General features: G+C 46.2%; 1 protein-coding gene across 1 annotated transcript in view; it reads right to left on the minus strand.

The window, feature by feature from the left end:
* ZDHHC20 (zinc finger DHHC-type containing 20) overlaps positions 1-23,180 on the minus strand; it is a 170,555-nt gene extending 147,375 nt beyond the window's left edge. The window contains 1 exon segment of the mRNA XM_030200304.1: positions 22,981-23,180. Within this exon segment, the coding sequence (XP_030056164.1) occupies positions 22,981-23,140 (160 nt within the window). The 5' untranslated portion in view covers positions 23,141-23,180.
* Between the last annotated feature and the right edge of the window lie 2,028 nt (positions 23,181-25,208).

Genomic DNA, 25,208 nt, shown 5'->3' on the forward strand with positions numbered 1-25,208 from the left:
CACTAAGCATAGCTTCCGATCAGTAGAGTATCACCCTTTGAGCATCCTCTATTAATCACCGCTTTATCTAAAACTAGTAAAAAAGGCCTGTTTCTGACACAAATGAAACGGGCGCTAGCAAGGTTTTCCTCGGCTCCCCTGCAGCCACCCATGTCCAGCGACCCTCCTCTCCCCCTGCAGCCACCCATGTCCAGCGACCCTCCTCTCTCCCCTGCCCCCCTCCAGCCACCCATGTCCAGCGAACCTCCCCTCTCCCCTGCCCCCGCTCCTGCCACCCATGTCCAGCGACCATTCTCTCCCCCCTGCCCCCCCTCCAGCCACCCATGTCCAGTGACCCTCCTCTCCCCATGCCCCCTCTGCAGCCACCCATGTCCAGCGACCCTCCTCTCTTCCCTGCCCCCCCTCCAGCCACCCATGTCCAGCGACCCTCCTCTGGACATGGATCAGCTGTGAGGCATGTTTTGTTTTTTTTCTTTTTCCCGGGTTCTTAAGTTGACATCATAATGGCTACTGTGACGTCAGCCTGATCTACGGAGCCTAGCAGACCAACTCCGAAGGAGCCACGGACACAGGCAGCAAGACAGAACGTTGGAGGTGAGAATTATTATATAGGATAAGATTCACTGGTGAATCCAATTGTACTTGTTATATTCAATATGTACTGAACGATGACATTCCAAAACTGTCTAATTAAAGGACATGATCAAAAGGAGTGAAATAGAGTATTATCTACGTTTAAGCATTTACCACAAATAGGGGATTGAATATGACCAGAATTATGTAATTGTACTTGACTGCATAAGCTCTATGTAAGGTACAAAAGTAACATTCCCTAAAATCAGCCTTAGTGGTTAAACCCGGAATACCGTTAATATTATTAAGCATCTCCCAATCCTCCAACAATATCATGTTCCCATCTGTCATGTCTTCCATATTTTTAACTACCTTCAATTTAGTAAGCACTTTATGTAAACCTGAAATTGAAACCTCCTCCTCAGATATCCTGAAAAAAAGCCTGTACTTTAGCTCCCATGCAGAGGTTAAGAAAGTGCTAAATCTAATGCTTGAGCTGGTAATATGCATATCTGTTCCTCCATCATTCTCTTATATGTGCTTGAAGGTCTTCAAAATGGAGGAGAGATTTATCTTCTACAATTGTATGTTCCAACAATGTAAAGCCTGCAACTTCCCAGGTCAAAAAAGCAGTATTCTTGAGATCCAAATCAAAGCTGACATTACGAGAGCAAATCCGTAATGGATGGGTTCTCCCCAAGACATGAGATCAAAACTTTCCAGGCCTCTCTTAATGGGTGTAACAGAAGACTTTTGACACATGAGAAGGCAGTTTCTTAAGTGGAGTATGTAAAAGAGAAAAAAAATTGTAAGGAGCATAAGCAGCTTGTTCAACAGCTAGAGGTGTACAGCGCTCACTAGAAAAAAGCCAAACATTAAGATATATCTAAGTAAACTGGTGGTATTATGGGAGCGCAAATTGGGAAGACCCAATCCTCCCTGCCTCCAATTCTCTAGGATAAAAGAGAATTTCATTTTAGGTTTCCTGTTAGCTCAGCAAAACTTAGAAAATAAAGAGTTTATACGTCTCAGATCTTTCTGTAACAGTCACAACAGTGATGTCTACAGTACATATGCAGTACATAACTTTTTGTTATATAAGCACAGTTGAAATATGGATTAATTTATTGCAGAACACTTATTTTGAGGTGGTTGACAGCACTATCAGCAGTTGGGGGCAGTCGATGATTATAACTGAGTCACTAAAGCTGAGGCTTTAAGGAAGCACAAAAAAGAAGTGCCTGTGTGACAGTATGAGACATCCCCTTATTAAAGCATAAATAAGTTTGAGCTGCTCCACTGACAGTTTGTTGTGCAGTACATAGCCATTTAGGAAAAATAATCATCCAGACAAGGTTGCTGCACTAGAGGAGGTATGTCACAGTGAGTTCGAGGGCCGCCTATTCAAATGCGCCTTCTCATTAGCTTTTCATGGTGCTCTGCGCATCAGTGAGCTGGTGGCGAAATCCAAGCATGCCCAACAGAACATGGCCCTCCTATTACGTGACGTGGCCAGCACAGCACCAACAATTGACCTTCTTATTCGCAAATCCAAAACGGATCAAATGGCAAAAGGTACTCACATTATATTGCACCGCAGGGAGGCACATCAAACATGCCCCGTCATGAACCTTCAAGCCTATTTAAACCACAGACCACAATGTGCAGGCTGGCTCCTGATTCACGCAGATAAGACACCATTAACTCGTTTCCAATTCACCAAAGTGCTGCAACGGTGTGTGGAAAAGGCAGGCATGACAGACATGTACAGTACCCACTCATTTAGGATTGGGGCAGCTAGCAGCGGCACGGGGAGTATCCACAGAGGCCCTAAAGCGCCTGGGCTGCTGGCGATCTAATGTATACAAGCGTTACATTAGACCCGTTCAGGCATCCCCGGAAAATGTATGAAGGCCAATCACTTCTGTCAATTCCTTCCACTGTGCTAACATGTTACTTCCCATTATATTGTATTACAGGTATCCGAAATGTGAAGCAGCGGATTTGGATATGCGGTCACTCGTATGTACACTGGGCGCAAAGAAGGGCAGCGATAAGACCGACCGGGGAGAACCTGGGCTTTCAAGCAGATAAAGTAGCCATCACATGGTTAGGTAAGAGAGGGATGACTTGGGCACAGCTAATGCCAACAGTGCTATGGACATTACAGTCCACCCCAGCGCCAAACGCAATAATAGTGCATCTGGGAGGGAATGATTTGGCGTTGGTCAATAGTGTATTGCTAGTGAAAAATATGCAGCACGATATCCTAAAGCTGGCATGCTTGTTGCCGCAGTCACACTTGGCTTGGTCCAACATCATCCCGAGGAGAGTGTGGAGAGGGGAGCGATCACATAGGGCACTGGATAACACCCGAAAGAAAATTAACCGGTGGATGGCAAGATTCATGTGTACACTAAAGGGCCATACGATTACGCACGACTTGCTAGCAGAATCCTGTGCGGGCCTGTACCGGGCCGATGGAGTGCACTTGTCAGACATAGGACTTGACATCTTCAATTCAGATATCCAAGACTACATACAAGCCATAACATTAGGGCACGGCTGCAAACAGGAGGGATGGGGGACCACGGCAAACAAGGTTTCGTTACCGTGGCCTGTGGCGTTAGGCTACAATGTTTTTCGCACAGCCAGCAAGGGGGGTACACAGCAGCTTGATACCTAGCAGTTACAAGTTTGGGGTAACTACTGCTGCAGAAAGAGTTGTGTGCAAAGTTACTTCAAGTTTATGCAAATGTGAGGCTTGCAGGTTAGCAGCCTTGTAATAAAGAAGCAACATGGACACAGCTTGTCTCCTGGCTTCGACGGCCGGAAGGCCGAGATCGTCGCTTGATAAATGTGGTAGGTGCCTCCTTCAACAGGAAGCATCAAGTGACTGCGTGTGCTTGAGGAGACAGCATAGAGGAGCCACAGGGGCTTGGGGACGGCACGACCTGTGGCTTAGAATATACATCTACATTTAGAAGCTATGTACCCCGGTAGAATTGTTAACATAATGGTTATTTAAAATTATAATGTATTTCGTTCAAGTTATAATGTATTGATGTACCTGGTTGCGGCCAAAATAAATCCAATTCTAACGAACATACGGCTTGCAGTGGTATTGATGGGGACAGGGGATAGGACGTCTGAGTGTGTGCCGAATGCCCGAGTTGATATCTAAGTAAACTGGCGGTATTATAGGAGTGCAAATTGGGAAGACCCAATCTTCCCTGCCTCCAATTCCCTAGGAAAAAAGAGAATTTCATTTTAGGTTTCCTGTTAGCCCAGCAAAACTTAGAACATAAAGAGTTTATACGTCTCAGATCTTTCTGTAACAGTCGCAACAGTGATGTCTGCAGTACATCTAGCCATTTAGGAAAAATAATCATCCAGACAAGGTTTATTCTACCTGTTAGTGATATTGGTGGATCCACCCACTGAATTAAATGGTGTTCCGTAGTGGTAAGTAATTTGGTAATATGTAAATGGTAAAGGCCACTTGTGGACAAACTGAACACCCAGATATTTAAAAGATTGCTGTACCCATTGTAAAAGGAAGACCCCCCTCTCGTTGCCGCTTCACTAAATCAGAGGAAGGTAATGCCTCCAATATAATCAAAAACCTGCATAAACACCATATTCTTGAAAAAGGTCCATAAGCACAGCCATCGAGTGTTGTGGATTAGTTAGATGGACAAGAATATCATCCGCAAAAGCTGGCAGACCTCTGGTCATTCCTTATACAGTACTGCTGGAATCTATTGTTCTTCTTTGCTCCACAGTGGCAGAAACAATAGAGATCCTTCTTTGAACAGAAAAAAAAATCCCCTGCATCTTTTTCAGACATGACAGATTCTTTTCCCTTCTTCCTTTGATCCAGTTACAAAATCATTTATTACATGCTTTCCCGAAATGCAAAGCATGACACAATGCATAACATAAAATCAATATAAAATGAAGAAATATTAGCTATTAAGGTGAGAAACAGTACAAGTAAGGAAGATAATAAACATAATACTCATTAGCAGCAAGAATACACACATGAAACCTAAGGGGTCCTTTACTAAAGTAAGCTAACAGATTTAGCGCTCGCTAAATGCCAAGAAACCCACAGGTATAAAATGGGTTTCTTAACATTTACTATGTGTTATTATTATTATAGACCATGCTAAATCCATCAGCGCACCTTAGAAAAAGGACCGCTAAGTATTAGTTTACGATTATAACACAGATCATGTAATTATAAGACAGATTACAAAGCAAGGACCATACTATCAACTTTAGTCAGTCAAGATCCCTCTAAGGGCCAATATATGACCGGACTAGAATAAAGAGTGGCTATAAAAACACACCACAAAATATGACAAAAAAAAAGTACAAATCTAAGTTACAATCCCTGGGATTCTATATAGTGCGACTTAAGTTGCATTACTTTACAAACCAATCAGCACTGATAATTGCCACTTAACAAGCAATTGACACTAACTGGCATTAATTAGAATTTACACAAGAACTGTCCAAGCGTCTTCTATGTGTATTTGGTGTTTCCAGCTTTGGCTACAGGTATGCTGACACAGAAAGAGGCAGATTTTTTTGAGGGAACGGATTCCATTTACTCCAATTATATACTTCTTGTCTAAGATACATAAAAATCAGGAACCACCACCAGGAAGACCTAGTGGTTGAAATACAGAGTTGACAGTGGAGACAATATTGAGATTTATTGACTATTTTTTGCAAATAGAGATAAAGAAGGTTAAATAATTTATTCAGGATTCATACCATATTGTTACATCATTTGAAGGATCAAATTAATATCTCTGCTGTCACGATTTGTCTGTATATAAAGCCATCCCACAGGAGGCAGCATTGGAAGTTCCATATCATCAAGCTGATCAATCCATAGACTGGTGGGTTGTGTCCATCTACCAGCAGGTGGAGATAGAGAGCAAACTTTTGCCTCCCTATATGTGGTCATGTGCAGCCGGAAACTCCCCAGTATGTTCTCTATCTCAGCAGGTGGTGGTCACACACAGCAGCAGCTCTGGCTAGGCCTCCAAGCCTAATTTTTAGGTTTTGTTGAGTGCCTGGGGTTGAGGGCTCTTTTGAGCAAGTGCAAACCTGGTGGTGCCAGGTCCCTCCTTTTCTCCCCCCCTCCCGCTGGCTCCGTTAAAAAAAAAAAAAAAAAAAAAATTTTTTGAACGTCCTTAAAGGCGTTTATTTCGACGTTTATTTAAACGTTCATTGCAGCTACTCACTGGGACACCAGGTCGTTACAGCTCGGAGCGGAAAGCAGATAATTTTTACCTTTTTATAGCGGGCAGGGGGTTCCCCGATTTATCTCCTCGTGGCATATGGCGTCGGAGGGCGAGGGCGTAAAGAGTCGCTCCCCGGATCGCTTGGGCGCTTCTAGAGGGGATGCGGGGGTCTTAAAGTCTGATTCACCCTTGTTGGGTGACAGTTTTGTGACCGATGAGTGTCCCGGTCCTTCCTCCGGGGTGGCGGTTTTTCCCGCCATAAACGCCCATCCCCCGCCATCTTGGCCGGCCACGCGGCTCGGACGGCTTCTTCTTGGGCCGCCCTTGAGGTAGGAGACATTAATGCCATGAACGCCCTTAATTTGGGCGACGGCACAAAGGCGGCTAAAATTAAGCGCCGTTTTTCCCGCGCGGCTCCTTCGCGGAGTGTCGCGCCGGACGCCATCTTGGATGCGCAGCATGTCTCTCCCCCGCTCTTGCGAGCGCCGGTTGAGGGTGCGTCTAGGGCTGTTGCCCAGGCTGCGGAAGTGCACAGTCTGGGGGGTTTCTCCCCCGAGTTTATTTTGCTGCTGCATCAGGCCTTCCTTATGCAGAACGCTGCCCCTGCTCCCTCGTCAGGTAAAGAGGTTGAGGCCCCCGGAGGTAAACGCCCTCGGGTTGATTCCCAGGCCTTGGAGGACTTTGTCTCCTCCGATGTAGATGAGGGCAGCGTAGCTGAGTTCTCCCAACGGTCCTTTGCGGATTCCTTGGAGGAGACGGATCCCCGCTCGGATGGAGCGGATGACCCCTCTGCAGCGCGACTTTTTAGCTCAGAGGATTTGCCCAACCTGTTTGTGCAGGCCATGGGCATTTTGAAGATTTCCTCTCCGGAGGACGTCTCTCCCTCAGCCCCTGTTGGCTCTGCCATTATGCTGGGGACGAAACGCCCGCCTAGAACCTTCCACGTGCATGATGCCATGCACACCTTAATTTCGGCTCAATGGGATGTCCCGGAAGCGAGCCTTAAAGTGGCTAGGGCTATGTCCCGCCTCTATCCTTTGCCTGTAAGTGAACGTGAGGCCTTTCTGTGGCCTACCGTGGATTCTTTAATCACTGCGGTGACTAAGAAACGGCGTTGCCGGTGGAAGGTGGCACGGCCCTAAAGGACGCCCAAGACAGAAGATTGGAGGCGGCCTTAAGGTCGTCCTTTGAGGCAGCTGCTTTAAGTTTGCAGGCCTCAGTTTGCGGCTCCTATGTGGCCAGGGCGTGCCTGACTATGGTGCAGCGGGCTTCCCCCTCGGATCATTCCTTGAGGGCTGATTGGCCGGCCCTGGAATCGGGCTTAGCCTATTTGGCAGACTTGCTGTATGATGTCTTGAGAGCCTCAGCTAAAGGCATGGCTCAGACAATCTCTGCGCGGCGGTGGCTTTGGCTGAAGCATTGGTCTGCTGACCACGCCTCTAAATCCCGCCTGACTAGATTGCCTTTTAAAGGCAAGCTGCTCTTTGGGGTCGAGCTGGACAAAATCGTGACCGATCTCGGCACGTCTAAGGGCAAGAAGTTACCAGAGGTCAGGGCTCGGGCTAGTACTCGCCCTGGTACCTCCAGAGGACGGTTTCAGGAAGCCCATCAGTACCGCCCGGGCAGGTCGGGCTCCTCTGCCCCCTCTTCCTTCAAGAGGAACTTCTCCCCCAAGCAGCATTCCTTTCGCAGAGACCGCCGTCCCGGAGGTGCTCCCTCCGGTTCTCCCCCAGGGTCTCGTACCCAATGACGGGGCCTTGGTCCACGCCTCAGTGCAGATTGGAGGACGGCTGTCCTCGTTTATGGGCAAGTGGACCACAATAACTTCAGACGCTTGGGTGCTGGAAGTCATCAGAGACGGCTACAAGCTAGAGTTCTGCCGACCCTTAAAAGACGGGTTTGTACTCTCTCCCTGCAAGTCTCCGGTCAAGCTGTGGCAGTGCAGCTGACCTTGGACAATCTGATCCGCCTGGGGGCGGTCGTTCCGGTGCCAGAAAATCAGCTTGGCAAGGGACGTTATTCCTTTTTCTTTGTGATACCAAAGAAAGGAGGTTCTGTACGGCCTATCCTCGACCTCAAAGGGGTCAATTGGGCCTTGAAAGTTCGGCACTTTCGCATGGAGACCCTCCGCTCTGTTATAGCGGCAGTGAAGGCAGGAGAGTTCCTGGCATCCTTGGACATCAAGGAAGCGTACTTGCATATTCCCATCTGGCCTCCTCATCAACGCTTTCTGCGTTTTGCAGTACTGGGCCGACACTTTCAGTTCAGAGCCCTCCCGTTCGGGTTGGCTACTGCTCCGCGGACCTTCTCCAAAGTAATGGTGGTCATCGCGGCCTTCCTGAGGAAGGCAGGAGTTCAAGTCCATACTTATCTGGACGACTGGTTGATCCAAGCCCCCTCTTATGCAGAGTGCGGCAAAGCTGTGAACCGGGTGGTTGCTCTTTTGAGCTTCCTGGGGTGGATCATCAACTGGGAGTAAAGCCAGCTGCGCCCGACTCAGTCCCTGGAGTATCTGGGAGTTCAATTCGACACCCAAGTGGGCAGAGTGTTCCTGCCAGACAATCGGATTGTCAAGCTTCAGGCTCAGGTGGACTAGTTCCTAGTAGCCTCTCCTATTCGGGCTTGGGACTACGTGCAGCTGTTGGGCTCTATGACGGCCACGATGGAAGTAGTGCCCTGGGCCAGGGCTCATATGAGACCACTACAACAATCTCTGCTGCTGCGCTGGACTCCGATGTCGGAGGATTATGCTGTGCGCCTTCCCTTGGACCCAGCAGTGCGCAAGGCGCTGAGCTGGTGGACGCAGACAGACAAGTTGTCTGCAGGAATGCCTCTGGTGACCCCGGAGTGGATTGTTGTCATGACAGACGCCTCTTTGATGGGCTGGGGAGCCCACTGCTTGGGAAGGACAGCGCAGGGGCTCTGCTCTCCTGCAGAGGCAAGTGGTCTATCAACCTCCTGGAACTCAGAGCCATTCGGTTGGTGTTGTTGGAGTTCATCCCGATACTGGTGTTGAAGCCTGTACGGGTCCTGTCGGACAATGCCACGGCTGTGGCCTATGTCAACTGCCAGGGAGGTACCAAGAGCGCCCCTCTAGCCAAGGAGGCTATGAATCTATGCCAGTGGGCGGAAGCGAACCTGGAGCAGCTTTCAGCGGCCCACATTGCCAGAGTCATGAATGTCAAGGCGGACTTTCTCAGTCGCCATACCTTGGAGCCCGGAGAGTGGCAGCTATCTGCTCAGGCGTTCTTGGTCATCACGAAGCGCTGGGGCCAGCCGAGCCTAGATCTGATGGCGTCATCGGCCAATTGCCAAGTGCCGCGCTTTTTCAGCAGAGGACGGGACCCTCGATCCCTGGGAGTAGATGCTCTTCTCCAACAGTGGCCGACACAAGAGCTTCTCTATGTGTTCCTGCCCTGGCCCATGTTGGGCAGGGTGCTAGACCGGGTGGCAAAGCATCCCGGCAGGTTAATCCTGGTGGGTCCGGATTGGCCCAGACGTCCCTGGTATGCGGACTTGATCAGGCTCTCAGTCGGCGATCCTCTGCGGCTGCCAGTGGAGCAGGGCCTGTTACATCAGGGTCCCGTGGTGATGGAGGATCCCTCCCCCTTTGGTCTTACAGCCTGGCTATTGAGCGGCAGCGTCTGAGAAAGAAGGGCTTCTCAGACAAGGTCATCGCCACTATGCTAAGAGCGAGGAAGCGCTCTACTTCTACTGCTTACGCCAGGGTTTGGCGTATCTTTGCAGCGTGGTGTGAAGCAGGCTCACTTTCTCCCTTCACTGCTCCAATTTCTTCAGTGTTGGCGTTCCTGCAAGAAGGTCTGGACAAAGGCCTGTCGCTCAGTTCCCTGAAAGTTCAGGTAGCAGCTCTGGCTTGCTTCAGGGGCCGCCTGAAGGGTGCTTCCCTGGCTTCGCAGCCAGATGTGGTGCGCTTTCTCAAGGGAGTTAATCACCTGCGCCCTCCTCTGCACTCAGTGGTGCCTGCGTGGAATCTCAACCTGGTGCTAAGAGCATTGCAGAAGCCGCCTTTTGAACCCTTGTCGAGGGCATCTCTGAAAGACCTGACGTTGAAAGCAGTCTTTTTGGTGGCTATCACTTCAGCCAGAAGAGTTTCCGAGCTCCAGGCACTCTCATGTCGAGAGCTTTTTCTGCAGTTCACTGAGGCAGGAGTGTCTATTCGCACAGTGCCTTCCTTCCTGCCCAAGATTGTTTTTCGCTTCCATGTGATTCAGCAGCTCTGTCTCCCTTCCTTTCGTAGGGAGGTCTACCCAGAGGAATACTCTGCTCTCAATTTCTGGATGTGAGACGAGTCATCATCTGATACTTGGAGGTGACCAATGATTTCCGGAAATCGGATCATCTGTTTGTCCTGTTTACAGGTCCTCGTAAGGGTCTGCAGGCTTCTAAGCCTACAGTGGCAAGATGGGCAAGGAAGCCATTGCAGCGGCTTAGGGTCCGTCTCCTTGGTAGAGATTTGCAAGGCGGCAACTTGGGCTTCGGCCCATACCTTTGCCAGGCATTACCGCTTGACTGTGGCTGCTCGGGCGGAGGCCCGGTTTGGAGCTTCAGTGTTGCGGTCAGGGATTTCTATGTCCCGCCCTGGGTGAGTACTGCTTCGGTACATCCCACCAGTCTATGGATTGATCAGCTTGATGATATGGAAGGTAAAATTATGTATCATACCTGATAATTTTCTTTCCATTAATCATAGCTGATCAATCCATAGCCCCTCCCAGATATCTGTACTGTTTATATTCTGGTTGAATTTTAGGTTCAAGTTTAGCCTTCAGTTACTTCAGGAGGACTTCGTGTTCAAGTTCTTCTTTCACTTGGATTCTTCAAGAGTTGAGACGAGTTTTGTGTTACAGTGAGCTGCTGCATTCCTCTCCCCTCCGTTCTACGGGGCTGGATTGAGATTTAAATTCTGCCGGCACTCCCTCCCGCTTCGTGCGGCTGTAGGGCAGCTTTGTACTCCTCCCGCTTCGGCGGTGTTAGGGTCAGTCAGCTCCTCCCGCGGTTGCAGGATAAGCCAGATCCCCCCGCATCGGCGGGTGTGGTGTCCCTCCCCCGCTCCGCGGGGATGAGCTGGACGGATTCCCCTCCCCCACTTGTGTGGGGATGAGCTGGGTTAATTCCCCTCCCCCGTTTCGGCGGTGGTGAGCTGGGCAGAGTGTCCCTTCGTGGGTGTAATTCTCTAAGTGCTGAGTCCTGCGGATGGAGCTTTGATATCGATATACTGAGGAGTTTCCGGCAGCACATGACCACATATAGGGAGGCAAAAGTTTGCTCTCTATCTCCACCTGCTGGTAGATGGACACAACCCACCAGTCTATGGATTGATCAGCTATGATTAATGGAAAGAAAATTATCAGGTATGATACATAATTTTACCTTATTGCTGAAGATCTACAAAGCGGCAACCCACTCCTTGCATCTCTTCTGAGTTTACTTAATGATTAGGCGTAATTATTTTTGGATTGATGGGGCATTTTACCAGCAGACACATGGTGTAGCCACGAGGGCTATATTAGCACCTTCAGTGGACACTTTGTACCTTTGTACATGGCACAGTTTGAAGAAAATTTACTGTATGGGTCACCTTATTTTACATCAGTACAAACATGAAAACTTTTTGGATGATATGTTTTCACCTGGACTGATACGGAGGACTCATTGAGGGTTTTTATTGAGTGGCTGAATTCCTTAGATCACAATTAGAAATTCACTGCTGCATATTAAAATTATGTGGATTTTTTTTGGGAGATAGACCCTCTATTTTCCATAATGTGTATTTCTACTACACTGTTTCATTAAAAGACTGACTGCAATAATTATTTGCAATTTCATAGTTTTCATCCTTGTTACAATGTTAGCCTCCCAATAAGTCAGTTTCTGTAATTACACAGATTATGCTCCTCTACATCAGACTTTAAACAGGCTGCTTTTTTTGACAGTGTGGTTATCCAAATTCCGTGGTTCGTAAAGCATATTTAAGGGCATGTTTTGCTCAGCGAGACTTATTACTACAACTAGGAAAAAAGGCCCGTTTCTGAAACCAATGAAACAGGCGCTAGAAAGGTATTGGCTTCCTGCAATTAATGTTTTGAAAGGGATTGTTAGGAGAAATGTGTTGTCATGCTAATGAATAATTTACATTGTTGTATTAGATGTAATATCTTTTTTGTTGCTTTTCATTTTTTTTTTCTTTGCGTTGGTTGTGGGTGTGAGTGAGAGATGCTGATTCTGCATGTTAGAGCTTGTGTATTTATTGGGGGAGGGGGAATGTGTGGGTGTGAGTGAGAGACAGAGATCTTGATTCACCATGGCAGAGTTTGTGTATGATGTTGTGATGGTGGTTGGGGGAATGTGTGTGTGTGTGTCTTAGTGAGAGAGAGAGAGAGATCTTGATTTTCCATTTTAGAGTTTGTGTATTAAGGGGGGTGGGAGGGGAGTGTGTGGGTGTGAGTGAGAGAGAGATGCTGTTTCTCCATGGCACAGTGTGTGTTATGATGTTGGGGGGGGGGGGGGGGGGTGGAAGGAATGTGTGTCTGTATCAGACAGAAAGATGGTGATTGTCCCTTGGAGAGTTTGTGTATGATGTGGGTGGTGGTTGTGGAGAGGGTAGCGGCGTCTGTGTGTGAGAGTGTTTGGAGGGGGGACAATTGCCTTTCTTCCCCTGAACTTTCCCTTAGCCCAGTAGCGGAAGGGCCTTGGTTATTGATTTGGTTGGGAGTGTGTGAGTTGCATGACCAATCTGCGTTGCCATTCTTGGGGGGGGGATGGTAGCGGTGTTCCGCATCAGTGTATGTGTTTGTGTTTTGGGGGGGGGGGGGGGGGTTGGGGGGCTGTGGGTGTGTGAGTCACGGAGAGATATGTTGAATTTCCTTGGTAGAGTTTGTGTATTAATGGGGGTGGGGCTGGGAGTGTGTGTGTGTGTGTGAGTGAGAGAGATGCTGTCTCTCCATGGCAGAGTGTGTGTATGTTCTTGGGGGGGGGGGGGGGGGGGGAGTGGAGTTTGGTTGTGTGTGTGGGTGTGAGTAAGAGATGGTGATTCTCCATGGTACAGCTTGTGTATTTAGTGGGGGGGGGGGGGGGGGGGAGTGTGTGGGTGTGAGTGAGAGACAGATCTAGATTCACTGTGGCAGAGTTTGTGTATGATGTTGTGGAGGTGGTTGGGGGAAGTGTGTGTGTCTGAGTGAGAGATACAGATGTTGATTTTCCATTTTAGAGTTTGTGTATTGAGGGGAGTGTGTGGGTGTGAGTGACAGAGATGCTGTTTCTCTATGGCAGAGTGTGTGTATGATGATTTGGGGGGGGGGGGGGGGGGGTTGAAGGAATGTATGTCTGTTGATTGTCCCTTGGAGAGTTTATGTATGATGTGGGTGGATGGTGGTGTTGGGGGTGGGGTGGGGAGGGACAGTGTAGCGGCGTCTGTGTGTGGAAGTGTGAGCACTCACCTATTGGCTACAGTCATACTGTCCTTGTATTGCAAGCATTCCACGTATGCATACCAATAGAAAGATGTTTTGCTTAAAAGTGAGAAAAAAAAACACTTTACACACTTCCATTAAGTAACTTAGGGGTGAAGCTATGTTTTCACTGACTGTAGTTTATGGAGATAGGATCAAAGGAATTGACATATTGGAGAAACTCCCAGTTATTTTGATGGCAAGATTGGAATGGATGAATGATATGTGATTTTAATGAAGCACAAGCACGAGCACAATATACCCCAAGGGAAGTGAAATAATTATGTGAATATGTGTGTATATCGCATTGTGGGTTGGTTTGTGTAAGATATGTGGGGGAAGAGAAATCAGGGTGTCATGAATTAACATATTCCTCCTTTAGGTTTAAACAAACGGTGAACTGTATGTTTTATTATCCATGTATCAGAAAGGTTTGAGCTCAAGTCTAACAATATTTAATGTGAATAGTCCATGACTTATACATATGTATTATAGATATACGCATACATTGGTGAGTAAGATCTACTTGGGCGCAGCTGTATGTACATACACAAATATTAGGAGGTGGAACATCATATGTGCAATGATGGTTCCATTGTGACACCACCACATAATCCTCTTGGGGATATAATGGGTGTAAACGGTATGGTCTGAGCACATTTAAAACAATTTAAAACACTTTAGCATTTTTTTAAAGTGCATACATATATATATATATAAAAAGATAAATTATTCTGAACCCAAGTTTACTATAGTGAGTTTAAGGTTTAACTTGGTTGGTTGGATTTGATCTTCCTGATTTTTTGTAATATATTGGAGAAACTGCCATTTATTCTGATATATTGGATCCTTAGCATGACAAAATCAGTGAAGCTGGATCTGTTAAAATCAGGTTTCCTCTCATCACGTTTTTACAGCCCTGAAGTGTTCTCCCTCCGGCACTGGCGATTCAGAGAGTAAGCCTTCTTGCCAGTGTCGGGGCCTCTCCTCAGGCACGTCCCACCTTTGCGGAAAACAGGATGTTGCATTACAGTAGGTGGGATGCGCCTGAGGAGAGGCCCGACGCTGGGAAGGCTGCCTCAATGAATCGCCGGTGCCGGAGGGAGAACGCTTCAGGGCACTGAAAATGACCACGTGCACTGTAGAGAGGCTGCGGGCAAAACGCGAAAGCTGTAAGACTGGGGGGGGGGGGGGGGGGGGGAATGGAGAAAGAGCTGCCCAAGGAGGCTTTAATAGACAGAAGTGGAAGTGAGCCTATGTAGTCCATTGTAAGCAAAGAAGCCGGTTTGGTTAATCTGTTTCCACCCCCCTGTGTCGTGCTGCGCTCTTCATTATATAGTAGGATTACCTGCCCTCGACGTCATCACGTTTTGACATGAGGGCGGGGCACTCTCATTGTTCCGCCCTCGACGTCATCACGTTTTGACGCGAGGGCGGGGCAGAGAGAGATGTGACACCCTTACGAACTCCTTCACTGAAACCACGGAGTCAGCTTCAGAACGTTGGAGGTGCGTTTTATTATAGAAGAAGATATCGCGAACATGAGAGGGCAGTTTTGGTGTGTTTCATAGTAACATACATGTCCTTCCATATTCTTCTTTATCTCCTCAGCTGGTCTCATTGGCATATTTTACAGTTGCATACAATTTTTTAATGAACCTCCTATTGTGGTCTATCAGAGAAATTGAAATATAGGAGAGATTTTGTCCAAGAATCATGGGAGAATTAGGCTGAATACTTCTACTGGTTCCCACAAAGCATGTGGTCAATGTCAATTACGTTTAAGTACTTTGTCAGGCCCATCTTGGATAGACACTCAAATTCAATGATGTATTTATTCTCATTTGGATTCCGTTTGTTCTATATCCATGGTGATATATTATTGTATGCCCCAGTGATAAGATTTATATAGGCAGGAGTAAGCGTTCTATAAAAGTGTGTCTTAATGAACATAAGTCTAAGATAACAACACATAATAGTGCAGCTCCAGTAATGCAACATTGGGAACTGAAAAAACATTAGATTTCAGAAATTCATTGGCAAGTTATTGCGTTCCTGAAGAATGGGAGGGTGGTAATGTTGAGTGTTATTTGAACTACAAGAACAGTTTGGGATTTTTACCTTATATTCTGTTGCCCCTAATTGACTTAATTAGTGAACCATGTGTTCAGTTTCTGTTCTTGGATGTTAAAATATGTTTTTTGGGGAAAAATTTTTAATTATATATTTTTTGATCAAAATGTTTTTTACTATGTTATATTTGTTTTCAGTAGACTGGCCTGTGATGTAGCCGCATGGCAAAACATGGATTCATGTCAGCATTATTACTAAAGTTTTATGAACCAAGTACAAAATCAAACAAGCACAAAAACAATTAATAAAATAAAATATCCTCAACTGCACCCCCCCCCCCCCACGCGATTAAGAGAGAATCCAAAAAGCTAATTATTGGCTACTATAACATAGACAATAATACTGGAAAGGTGGTGTCTAGCTCCAATTGTTTAACACTGCACAATATTTAATGGTCTCAAATGGACTAATTTAATGGACTACTTGGAATGGGAAAATTAGGTTCTTACCTTAGTAATTTTCTTTCCTTTAGTCACAGCAGATGAATCCATTAACTGATGGGTTGTATCCGCCTACCAGCAGGTGGAGATAGAGAACACTGAAAAACCATAGTGCCTCTTTTTCGGCTAGCCCCAACTGCCTTCAGTATTTGAGATTTCCAAAGCAGAGTGAACCATAAAGGTATAACAACATAAACTTTCCTCACAGCGAACAAACGCCCCAGAACAGGAGCAATAACCATACCAAGAAGGGACGATCTCAACCCCCTGTAGAAGAACATCATGTAGAAATTCTGAGAACTGATTTCCAACTTCTCCCATGTCTGCTGCCCAATGCAGCAGCCAAAGAAGGCGGCGAGCAGACACCGCCACAGACATCTGTTTAGCTGAAGCTTTGACCAGATCATAAAGGGCGTCAGCCAAAAATGACAGGGCCAACTCCATCCGTGGGGCAACCTCAGAAAGGGGGCCTGCACCATCGGCGGGCTGTTCCACCGCCTGCTGTAGCCAGGAAAGACATGCCCGGGCTGCATAGGAACTGCAAATAGACGCCCTCAAGACAAGGACCACTTCAGCGCGGACTCCAGCCGCCGGTCCTGCATGTCTTTCAAAGCGACCCCTCCCTCTACTGGGAGAGTGGTCTTTTTTGTCACCACCGTGACCAACGCATCCACTTTAGGCATCCCCAAAGGGGCCAAGTGCTCCTCACGCAGAGGGTAAAGCTGACCCATAGCCCTGGCCACTTTCAAAGGCCCATCGGGGTCAGACCATTGAGCAGAAATAAGCTCTTGGATGGAGTCATGCTCCGGAAAGACCCGAGTAGGCTTCTTAGTACTCACCATCCTAAGATTAACAGAAGAGGCCTCGCCTTCAGTAGGATCATCAGTTGAGAGGGCCTGCAAGGCGTCGGTAATGAGAGCTGGCAGCTTGTCGTGGTGGAAAATCCGGACCGCACTGGGATCACCCAAATCCAGTGGCAAACAGGCACCCTCCTCTAGATCATCCATCCCTGAAGGCCTGCCAGATCCCTCAGACTCTCCACAAGACGACCGGGGGGGGGGGGGGGGGGGGGGAGAGGGAGGATATGCGCCACTTTCAGAGGGGGAATTTACCTATGTTTAGCGTGTTTCCAACGCTCGGGGGAGGAAATAACCTCTGAAGCCATCCCTGGGGCATCAACATCCGGAGGGAACCCAGGATGCAACGCAGTGTCAGACACCTGCGGCAGAGCTCTTTTCAGCATGAAAGCCTTACGCATTAGAAGCACAAACTGGGGAGAAAAACTCACCCTGACCCTCTGCCTCCGAATTAGGAGAAACGGATGTAGGAGCTCCTCTGATAGCCTCTAAACGAGGTGTCCCCCTGCACTCAGACTCCTCCGCAACTGCGAGGGTCAAGATATGTGGCGCTTCCAAAATGGCAAAACAGCAAAAGTAGAGGCTGACAAATGCGCAAACCAATAGGGAGATCATATCAAAACCCAGTTTATTCTGAATATTCATATCAAGGACCCGACACGGTCTGTGTTTCGGCGCCAAAGCGCCTGCCTCAGGGGTCACAATCAACTTTCTCTGAGAAGAAGCTGATAGGCTTGAATAATTCCTTTATGTATACAAGTTAATCCACATAGAGAACAAAAGAACAGCCAACCGATCAGCATACATAAAGGAATTATTCAAGCCTATCAGTTTCTTCTCAGAGAAAGTTGATTGTGACCCCTGAGGCAGGCGCTTTGGCGCCGAAACACGGACCGTGTCGGGTCCTTGATATGAATATTCAGAATAAACTGGTTTTTGATATTATCTCCTTATTGGTTTGCGCATTTGTCAGCCTCTACTTTTGCTGTTTTGCTTTGACTTTCCGTGGAGGCTCCTCCTGTCTTCTTGGATTTGCTTCCAAAATGGCGTCCACTGCCAGCGCCATCGAACAGGAAGAAACATCGCTCGCCATGCTCATACTAGCATGAGCGTCTACGGAACACGTTTTACACAGCCCCGCTGCTGATCTGCGTTTACCACAACGGGAGCAGCACTTAACTCCCTCAGCAGCCATTGCCCGACAGGACGGGAATATAGCAATAGAGTGGCGGCTTCGCGCCAAAACTTACCCCGATCGGAACGGCGTCCGTGGGACCTCCCCGGAGGAGCTGGGCACCACTCTCACCTCAGAGGACTGACTCAACGAGCTCCGGTCAAGCTGCACAGAACCAGAATCACTGGAAAAAGCCTCAGAACAGCCACGCAGTAATAGCACGCTTTTTTTTTTTTTTTAAACGCTGTGAGGAAAGTTGGAGGAAGGCAGCAACAGAGGGACTCCGGGAGGCGGGGGGAATGGGTAAACCTATATGCCTTTAAAGTGGGCACCACCAGCCACAACACCCCTGCTCAACTGGCAAAGCACAGGAGCCACCCCAGGCAGTCTGAAATCCAGGAGCTGATCAAGCTACATCCACACCTGCTGGAGGATAGAGAAATACTGAAGGCAGTTGGGGCTAGCCGTCCAAGAGGCACTATGGTTTTTCAGTGTTCTCTATCACCACCTGCTGGTAGGCGGATACAACCCATCAGTTAATGGATTCATCTGCTGCTGATAAGGAAAAAATGGATCAATGATGAATGAGAGTTTGCCCTGATGCTAAGAATTTACAAGTGTGCTGAACATCTGACTATTCTGTTCAATCCAACAAAAATAATATTGTAATATTTTTTTTAAATATCTATTTCCCCTACATCTAAGCAGATTACACATAATACACACAATAAAATAAAACAAAATACAATCTATACTTTCCCCCACATCCCTCACAACAGCAACTGTCAGCAAAACACTAACAAAGAAATGAGTTTTCAAGCTTTTTCTAAACTTTCTCACCTCACGACAAAGTTTCTGGCAAATTATTCCACACCATTTGCCCTGCGATGGAAAATGCTGTTGAATGCATTTCTATATACCTTACAGTTGTTATTCTCTCCATAGAAAGTTTCATTGCTGTTTCAGTTCTCAAAGCCCTTCCAGATCGATAAATGACGATTATTTGCTGAAAGTACCAAAGGTGCAAGCGCTTACAAAGCCTGATGGATGACAAAAGTTTTATAGGTAACCAACTCAATTGTTTCAACAATAGCATCATGCGTTCAAACCTTGAGGGCCCCAATATCAACCTAGCAGCAGGATTCTGGATCAGTTGCAATGCTTGCACTCTAGATTTGACGATTCCAAGATACAAGGCACTGCAAAAATCAATCCATGATAATACTAAACTCTGTATCACAGATCTAAAATCGCTTGCAGATAGCATCAGCTTCAATTTAGATAGTAAATGCACTTGGAAGAAAGAAGAACTCAGCACATAAAGAATTTGATTTTGTGTAGACAACTGAGAATCCAAAATTAACACAACACACAACATTTGCAATCTAACTGGCAAACTTGTATCTCCTACTACTACCGACTGCAGCTCCAACAATTCCTGATCCTTCCCAATAAACATAAGCTCCATCGATAAATTCAGAGCTAACCTATTCTCTCTCATCCACAACGTCACTTCATCCATACAAGATCTCAAACTTTCTAAGCCACCATTCAAATCCATCTTGCACCACAAAAAAAGAATTGTACATCATTCACATACATCCTATAATGTACTCTGAAACTTTTGAAGACCCATCCCAAAGACGTCATATAGATATTAAATAACAGCGCTGAAAGTGAAGAACCTTGTGGATGTTTCGCATTGGAATGACTTGTGACACACAAGTCCCCCACTTTGTACTTGCGTACTGCATCCTTTTAACAAAGGTTGCAAACCATTTCCATACCACTCCAGTCATTCCATACCCATACAACTTATCCAACAACAAATCTATATCCACATACATATAATTTAGTTAACCGAATGGAAGAAGCGTTTGTTTTTGTCTAGCTGTTATCTTTCTCCACTACTGAAGATAATTTTTTTGACTCTAGAAATGCGACAGCCCAAGCATGTGCATGCCTTGCTGGTGCCTAGAGCCAGCCCTATGTCTATATAAGAACATATCTTTCCCAAACACAAATTATTCATTTAAATTCTTCAAACTCTCTTTTCACAAGTTAACTCCTACTGATAGACATTTAAGCATTATTTTTGTTAGCCGGAGATCTTCAGATTTTTCAAGAATTTGCACCATGCGGGGAACTACGCCCCAAACTATTAATCTCGATTGAACAGAAATGCCGTTTAAGATAAAGAAAAAATAAAAAAGAGGAAAAAGTTCTCTACTGGTTGATCAATGAAGATATAAGGAACACCATTAATAGTTTGGGGCGTAGTTCCCGCATGGTGCAAATTCTTGAAAAATCTGAAGATCCCCAGCTAACAAAAATAACGCTTAAATGTCTATCAGTAGGAGTTAACTTGTGAAAAGTGAGTTTGAAGAATTTAAATGAATAATTTGTGTTTGGGAAAGGTATAGAACTGATATTGAAAGATTCCCCACACTATAAATTAAGGTCTGCTTAATTAGACTATATAAGAACACAAACATGTTGAGTAGTAGGGCTGACCAAACCCCAGGCAAACTATTTGCCACTTGCTTCCGACTCCAACTCGAACTCCACAGCCCTGAGAGAGACCCGTTATTTCCAAATGGAGAAGACTTAGAACAGTAGTGAATCCTCCCAGGAGTAGTGGGCCTACCAAAATTACTCCAAGGGCACAGTGACAACTCATCCGGGAAATCATAACACTTCCCAGATCTTCATGACTCTCTACCCTCAGATAAGGTCAGTGTTCATGACTGGTTAAAAACAACATTTATGGGAGAGTAGCAAGGCAGAAAATGATGCTATCCAAGAGCAACATAAATGCTCGTCTCACATTTAGAAAAACACACCTGGATAATTCCCATGGTTTTGGGAATAATGCTCTATGGGCAGACGTCTAAAGTGGAATTTTTGGACAACAGGACCCATTATGTTTGATGTACAGCAAGTACAGCACTTCACAATTACAGTATCATACCAATTGCCAAACAAGGTTGTGGTAGTGTGATAGTGTGAGATGCTTTGCCACCAAAGGACCCAGAAAACTTGACATTTATTGAAGGAGAAACAAAGTTAAAGCTTTGGATTAGCCTAGTCAAAGTCCTGCCTTGACCTCAATAGAGATGCTGTGGCAGGACCTGAGACGAGCAGTTCATGCACAAAACCTACGCATGAGTCTGAATTAAAATAGCCTTATATAAGAACACAAACATGCAGAATAGTAGGGCTGGCCCAAGGATATATGCTACCCTAGGCAAACTATCAGTAGGACTGGTCCAAGGATATATGCTACCCTAGGCAAAATATCAGCCATTTGCCAGGCAGCTGTTAGGCATTACACCCACTCTGTAGATTGCCCTCTCATCAGAACTGAAATAATGTGCAAATTATCAGCAGTTTAGAGGGTAAACTTAAGGGGTGGTTATTTGTACACCTTCAGTGAAAATGTTAGTGAGCTATCTTGACTTAGGTTTAGTCAGACAGTCATACGTTTTATTCAGGATGCTTCCGATTGTTTTATGTTTCAATAAATTATATATCTATATATATATTCCCCCCCCCATGCCCCCCCCTTTGTTTTTTTAGTGTGGTTCCCCTCAGAGGGGTTCCTCTTGATCTGCAACATATATCCCAACAAATGGCCCATATAAGTACTCATAATGTACCTTACAAACATGTTCCAAACATTATAACAACAAGAAAACCTTAACTTCCGATTGTTTTAATCATGTTGCTTTTATTGTACTTTTAAAATAATGTATCATTGTTTTCTTTGATTTTATAGCTGTCTTATTTTATTGTTGTTATCCATCTTGTACTAACGATTGTTTGAATTTAATAATTTATATCCTGTGTTTCCATTTGGTTTTATACAATAATGCACGTGTGCTGAGGCAGCAGGAAGAAGGTGTATTACCAAAGTACAACATATATCCTTGCACAGTTTATTACAATTATAAAATTATTTCTTTTTAAAAAAGCAATTTCCTGGTGGCTCTAACCTAGACTTTCATACTGTGATTGCCATACTAGTCAAAAATGGCAGCATCAGAATATAGATTCTTCATACCATGCTACAATATGCAATAACATATAACATGTAGACACCAAAAGAGATTATAGATCACTGGATACACACCAGGTTCATCTAATTGCTAAAATACCATTGCAGCAGCATCAAGCTTGACAAATGCTTAAATCTTAAACCCCTATTCCCCTACTACTAGGTACAAAAATAAACAAAGCATTTTCATCTCTAGTATGACTATGAAAAAGCCCCCAGATTTGTGTTCAATTGTACTTGCCCAACTTCCTGTTACAAAACAAGGAAACATCTCTTTCCTTATCTCTGCTCCTGACCAATAATAAGTCCACACAGATGATGGTGGTGTAGAAAGTCATAAACCAAGAGATTGGCCGACAAAACTTCCTCCTTTGATGTCAGCACAGTTGAATATATGCTATAATATTCTTGTTCTTTGTCTCTTAAAACGTTGAAGTGCAGTGTATGTAAAAATATTACAGCAAGCCCCAAACAATGCTCTCTAGGAAGGCAAATCTGACAGATTACTACACAAGCCCCAGATGGGAAAGGGTGGGTGGGGGCGGAAATAACCCACGCACTGAGATACAGCACGTGGGTTATTGGGCCTTGGGGACAGTGCTGGATATGCAACGGGGGCCACACGTTAGTACACTCTAGGGCCAATACTCATAAGCAAAGGAGGCCCAGCCTGGGGACTGCACTCATAACCAAGGGGGTCCCGACTCCCAACCCGACTACTACACCCTACCACCCAGCCATAAGCAAAAGGGTCCCAGCATTATTACACCCTGGGGGATAGAGGTGATAAGCAAAAGGGGGCCCTGTATTACTACACCCTGAGGCCAGTTCCAAAAGTGAGGAGCAAACAGAGTTAAGGACCCCAAATTGAAACCACACACCATGGCGTGAACCGTCAATACTGCATGCTAAAAGAATAGTTGGGCACAGAATTGGCGCACCCCAGGGAACAGACCCCCAAAAGTGAGATGCCAGAGAGAGGTGACAGAGCTGCTCAGAGTCCCGCCATTACTTACCGATGCACAACTCCACCACGTAGGCGTAGTATGACCAGCACACCACGAGCGCGATAAAGAACACCGGCACCCAACCAAATACCTTCTGGCAGCACCTGAGGACGTGCGACGGCGCCATAACGACTCCGTACGAGCCGAGCACCGGCGGCTCGAGACTCATCAGCGGCTGTCAGCGGCCCGAGGGGCAGGGCCTCAGCTGCCGAAGGGGTGGAGCGCATCCTTCTCCTCCGGCGGCCATCTTGGGGCTGGTAGAAAGAAGCGCCGCCGCCAGGGCGCAGCCGCCCACACACACACAAGCCTTCAAGGCGCGAGGTGATTATTTCATTGATTATACGACACAAAATGTATGAATCCAGTGAAAGCCCAGGACAAAGCCGGAAGAAGAAGGGGTGAGGTCGGGAGACACATGGCTTGTTATTGCTTTTCGGTATATTATGACCAGGGCCACCAGAAGGATATTAGGCATCCTTGGGGAACCTTCAGCCTTGTGGCCCTCGATCAGCTTGCCTACGCAGGCATCCCCGCACAGTGATCCCGTCTGAGGTAACGGTGAATCTAGCACATCTTTTTTTTTTTTCATCCATTGGCCGTCCAGTAACACGCTATAAACAACGAGGTGGTTAGACAAGTGGGCTGAGAACAAGAGAACCCTGCAGTGCGGCTCGTCATAATCCTCAGCAAGCCGCGTAACTCTCCATTCCATTAGGTACAAACTTAAGATTGCAAGCCATCCAGGAACACTGTTTTAACTTAAATAAATAACACGAGCTAAATCCAGCATTAGTGGCCAGCATTCCCTCTTTATCCTCCTGGTTTAGCATATTTCTGTTCCCTCATGGCATTTTGCTCTCTTCCTTCTACATTCTACCTAGCATACAGCATCACCCCAATTTCTTTGCCCTCATAGTGCAATTACATTACCAATACCTTCTCTTTCTGTCTTCCAGCACCTGCTCAACAAGTTTTTCTCCCTAGCTAGGGCCAGTGCTAAACGTGCTGGAGCCCAGGGCAGAAAGTTGGAAGGGGGGCCCAAAGCCCACAAGCAGGATATATCTCCTTCATATAGGCTTGCTGGGGTCCCCTGTACTATGGCAGCCCATGGCAACTGCCTAATTGCACCCCACCTCCTTACCTGTCCAGTACCCTCTCTCCCCCGTCCGGATTGCTGCAGTTCCAGACCTTCAACTGCTGATGGACTCTACCAGCAGTGCTAAGGATCTTGTACAGAGTTTGACTACTGAAGGGCTCCACTACACTGACACAAGAAGGATGTATTGCCTCACTTTTCCACTGCTGGAGGGATGAGGTTAGCCAGCACTGCAGCAGGAGCAAAGTTGGGGGTGGAGGCATGTGAGACAGTATCATACCTCACAAACAGTCCTAGGTGCCTGTTGTGACATTCTCACTTTGTAGCAGCAGCAGGAAAGGTCAGAAAGGAAGTGCAGTCTGCCTGCTACACTTGTTGTGATCCCACTCCTTGGTTTCTCAAGCTAACAGGAAACCATTGCAGGGAGGCGGGGTAAGAAGGCCTATGCAGAACACAGATTCCATACTGTTGTTGTCTGAAACAGAGAAAAAGTATAGGCAGATAAAGACCACATGGCCTATCCAGCTTACCCATCCATACCATCTACTCTCCCCATCACTCCCTTACAGATCCTATGTACTTGTCCCAAGCTGTCTTGAATTCAGATATGTTTTTTTGTCCCCACCAGGAGGCCGCTCCACAAATTCACCATTACTTCTTAATCTATCCTTTTTCTCTTTCATCTTGTGCCCCCTTGTTCCAGAGCTTCCTTTCAATTGAAAGAGCTTGCCTCCTGTGCATTTATGCCACATAGGTGTTTAAATGTGTCTATTATATCTCCCCTCTCCCACCTTTCTTCCAAAGTTTACATATTGAGATCTTAAGTCTGTCCCCATACACTTTATTCTGATTACTTTAATTCAAGCCATATAGGGGGCCAAATTATTCAAAATTTCTTTGCTATAATGAAACCAATCTTCAATAAACTGTAATGGCTCCCGAAATGCTCTTATTTCATCAAACTGTGAACAAAAAGCAACATTATCAATAATTCCTCTTGTATAATAAGAAATTTTATGTGATGGTCTGGCTCTTTCTAATTGTCTCCAATCTATATTAAATTGTTAAATAAAGTGATCTGACCAAAGAATCTCTGACCAAGTACCTTGAAAAAAAATATCAGTTAATATCCTCTTTAGAA

The sequence above is a fragment of the Microcaecilia unicolor genome, chromosome 4 (assembly GCF_901765095.1).
Source record: "Microcaecilia unicolor chromosome 4, aMicUni1.1, whole genome shotgun sequence".
NCBI lineage: Eukaryota > Metazoa > Chordata > Amphibia > Gymnophiona > Siphonopidae > Microcaecilia > Microcaecilia unicolor.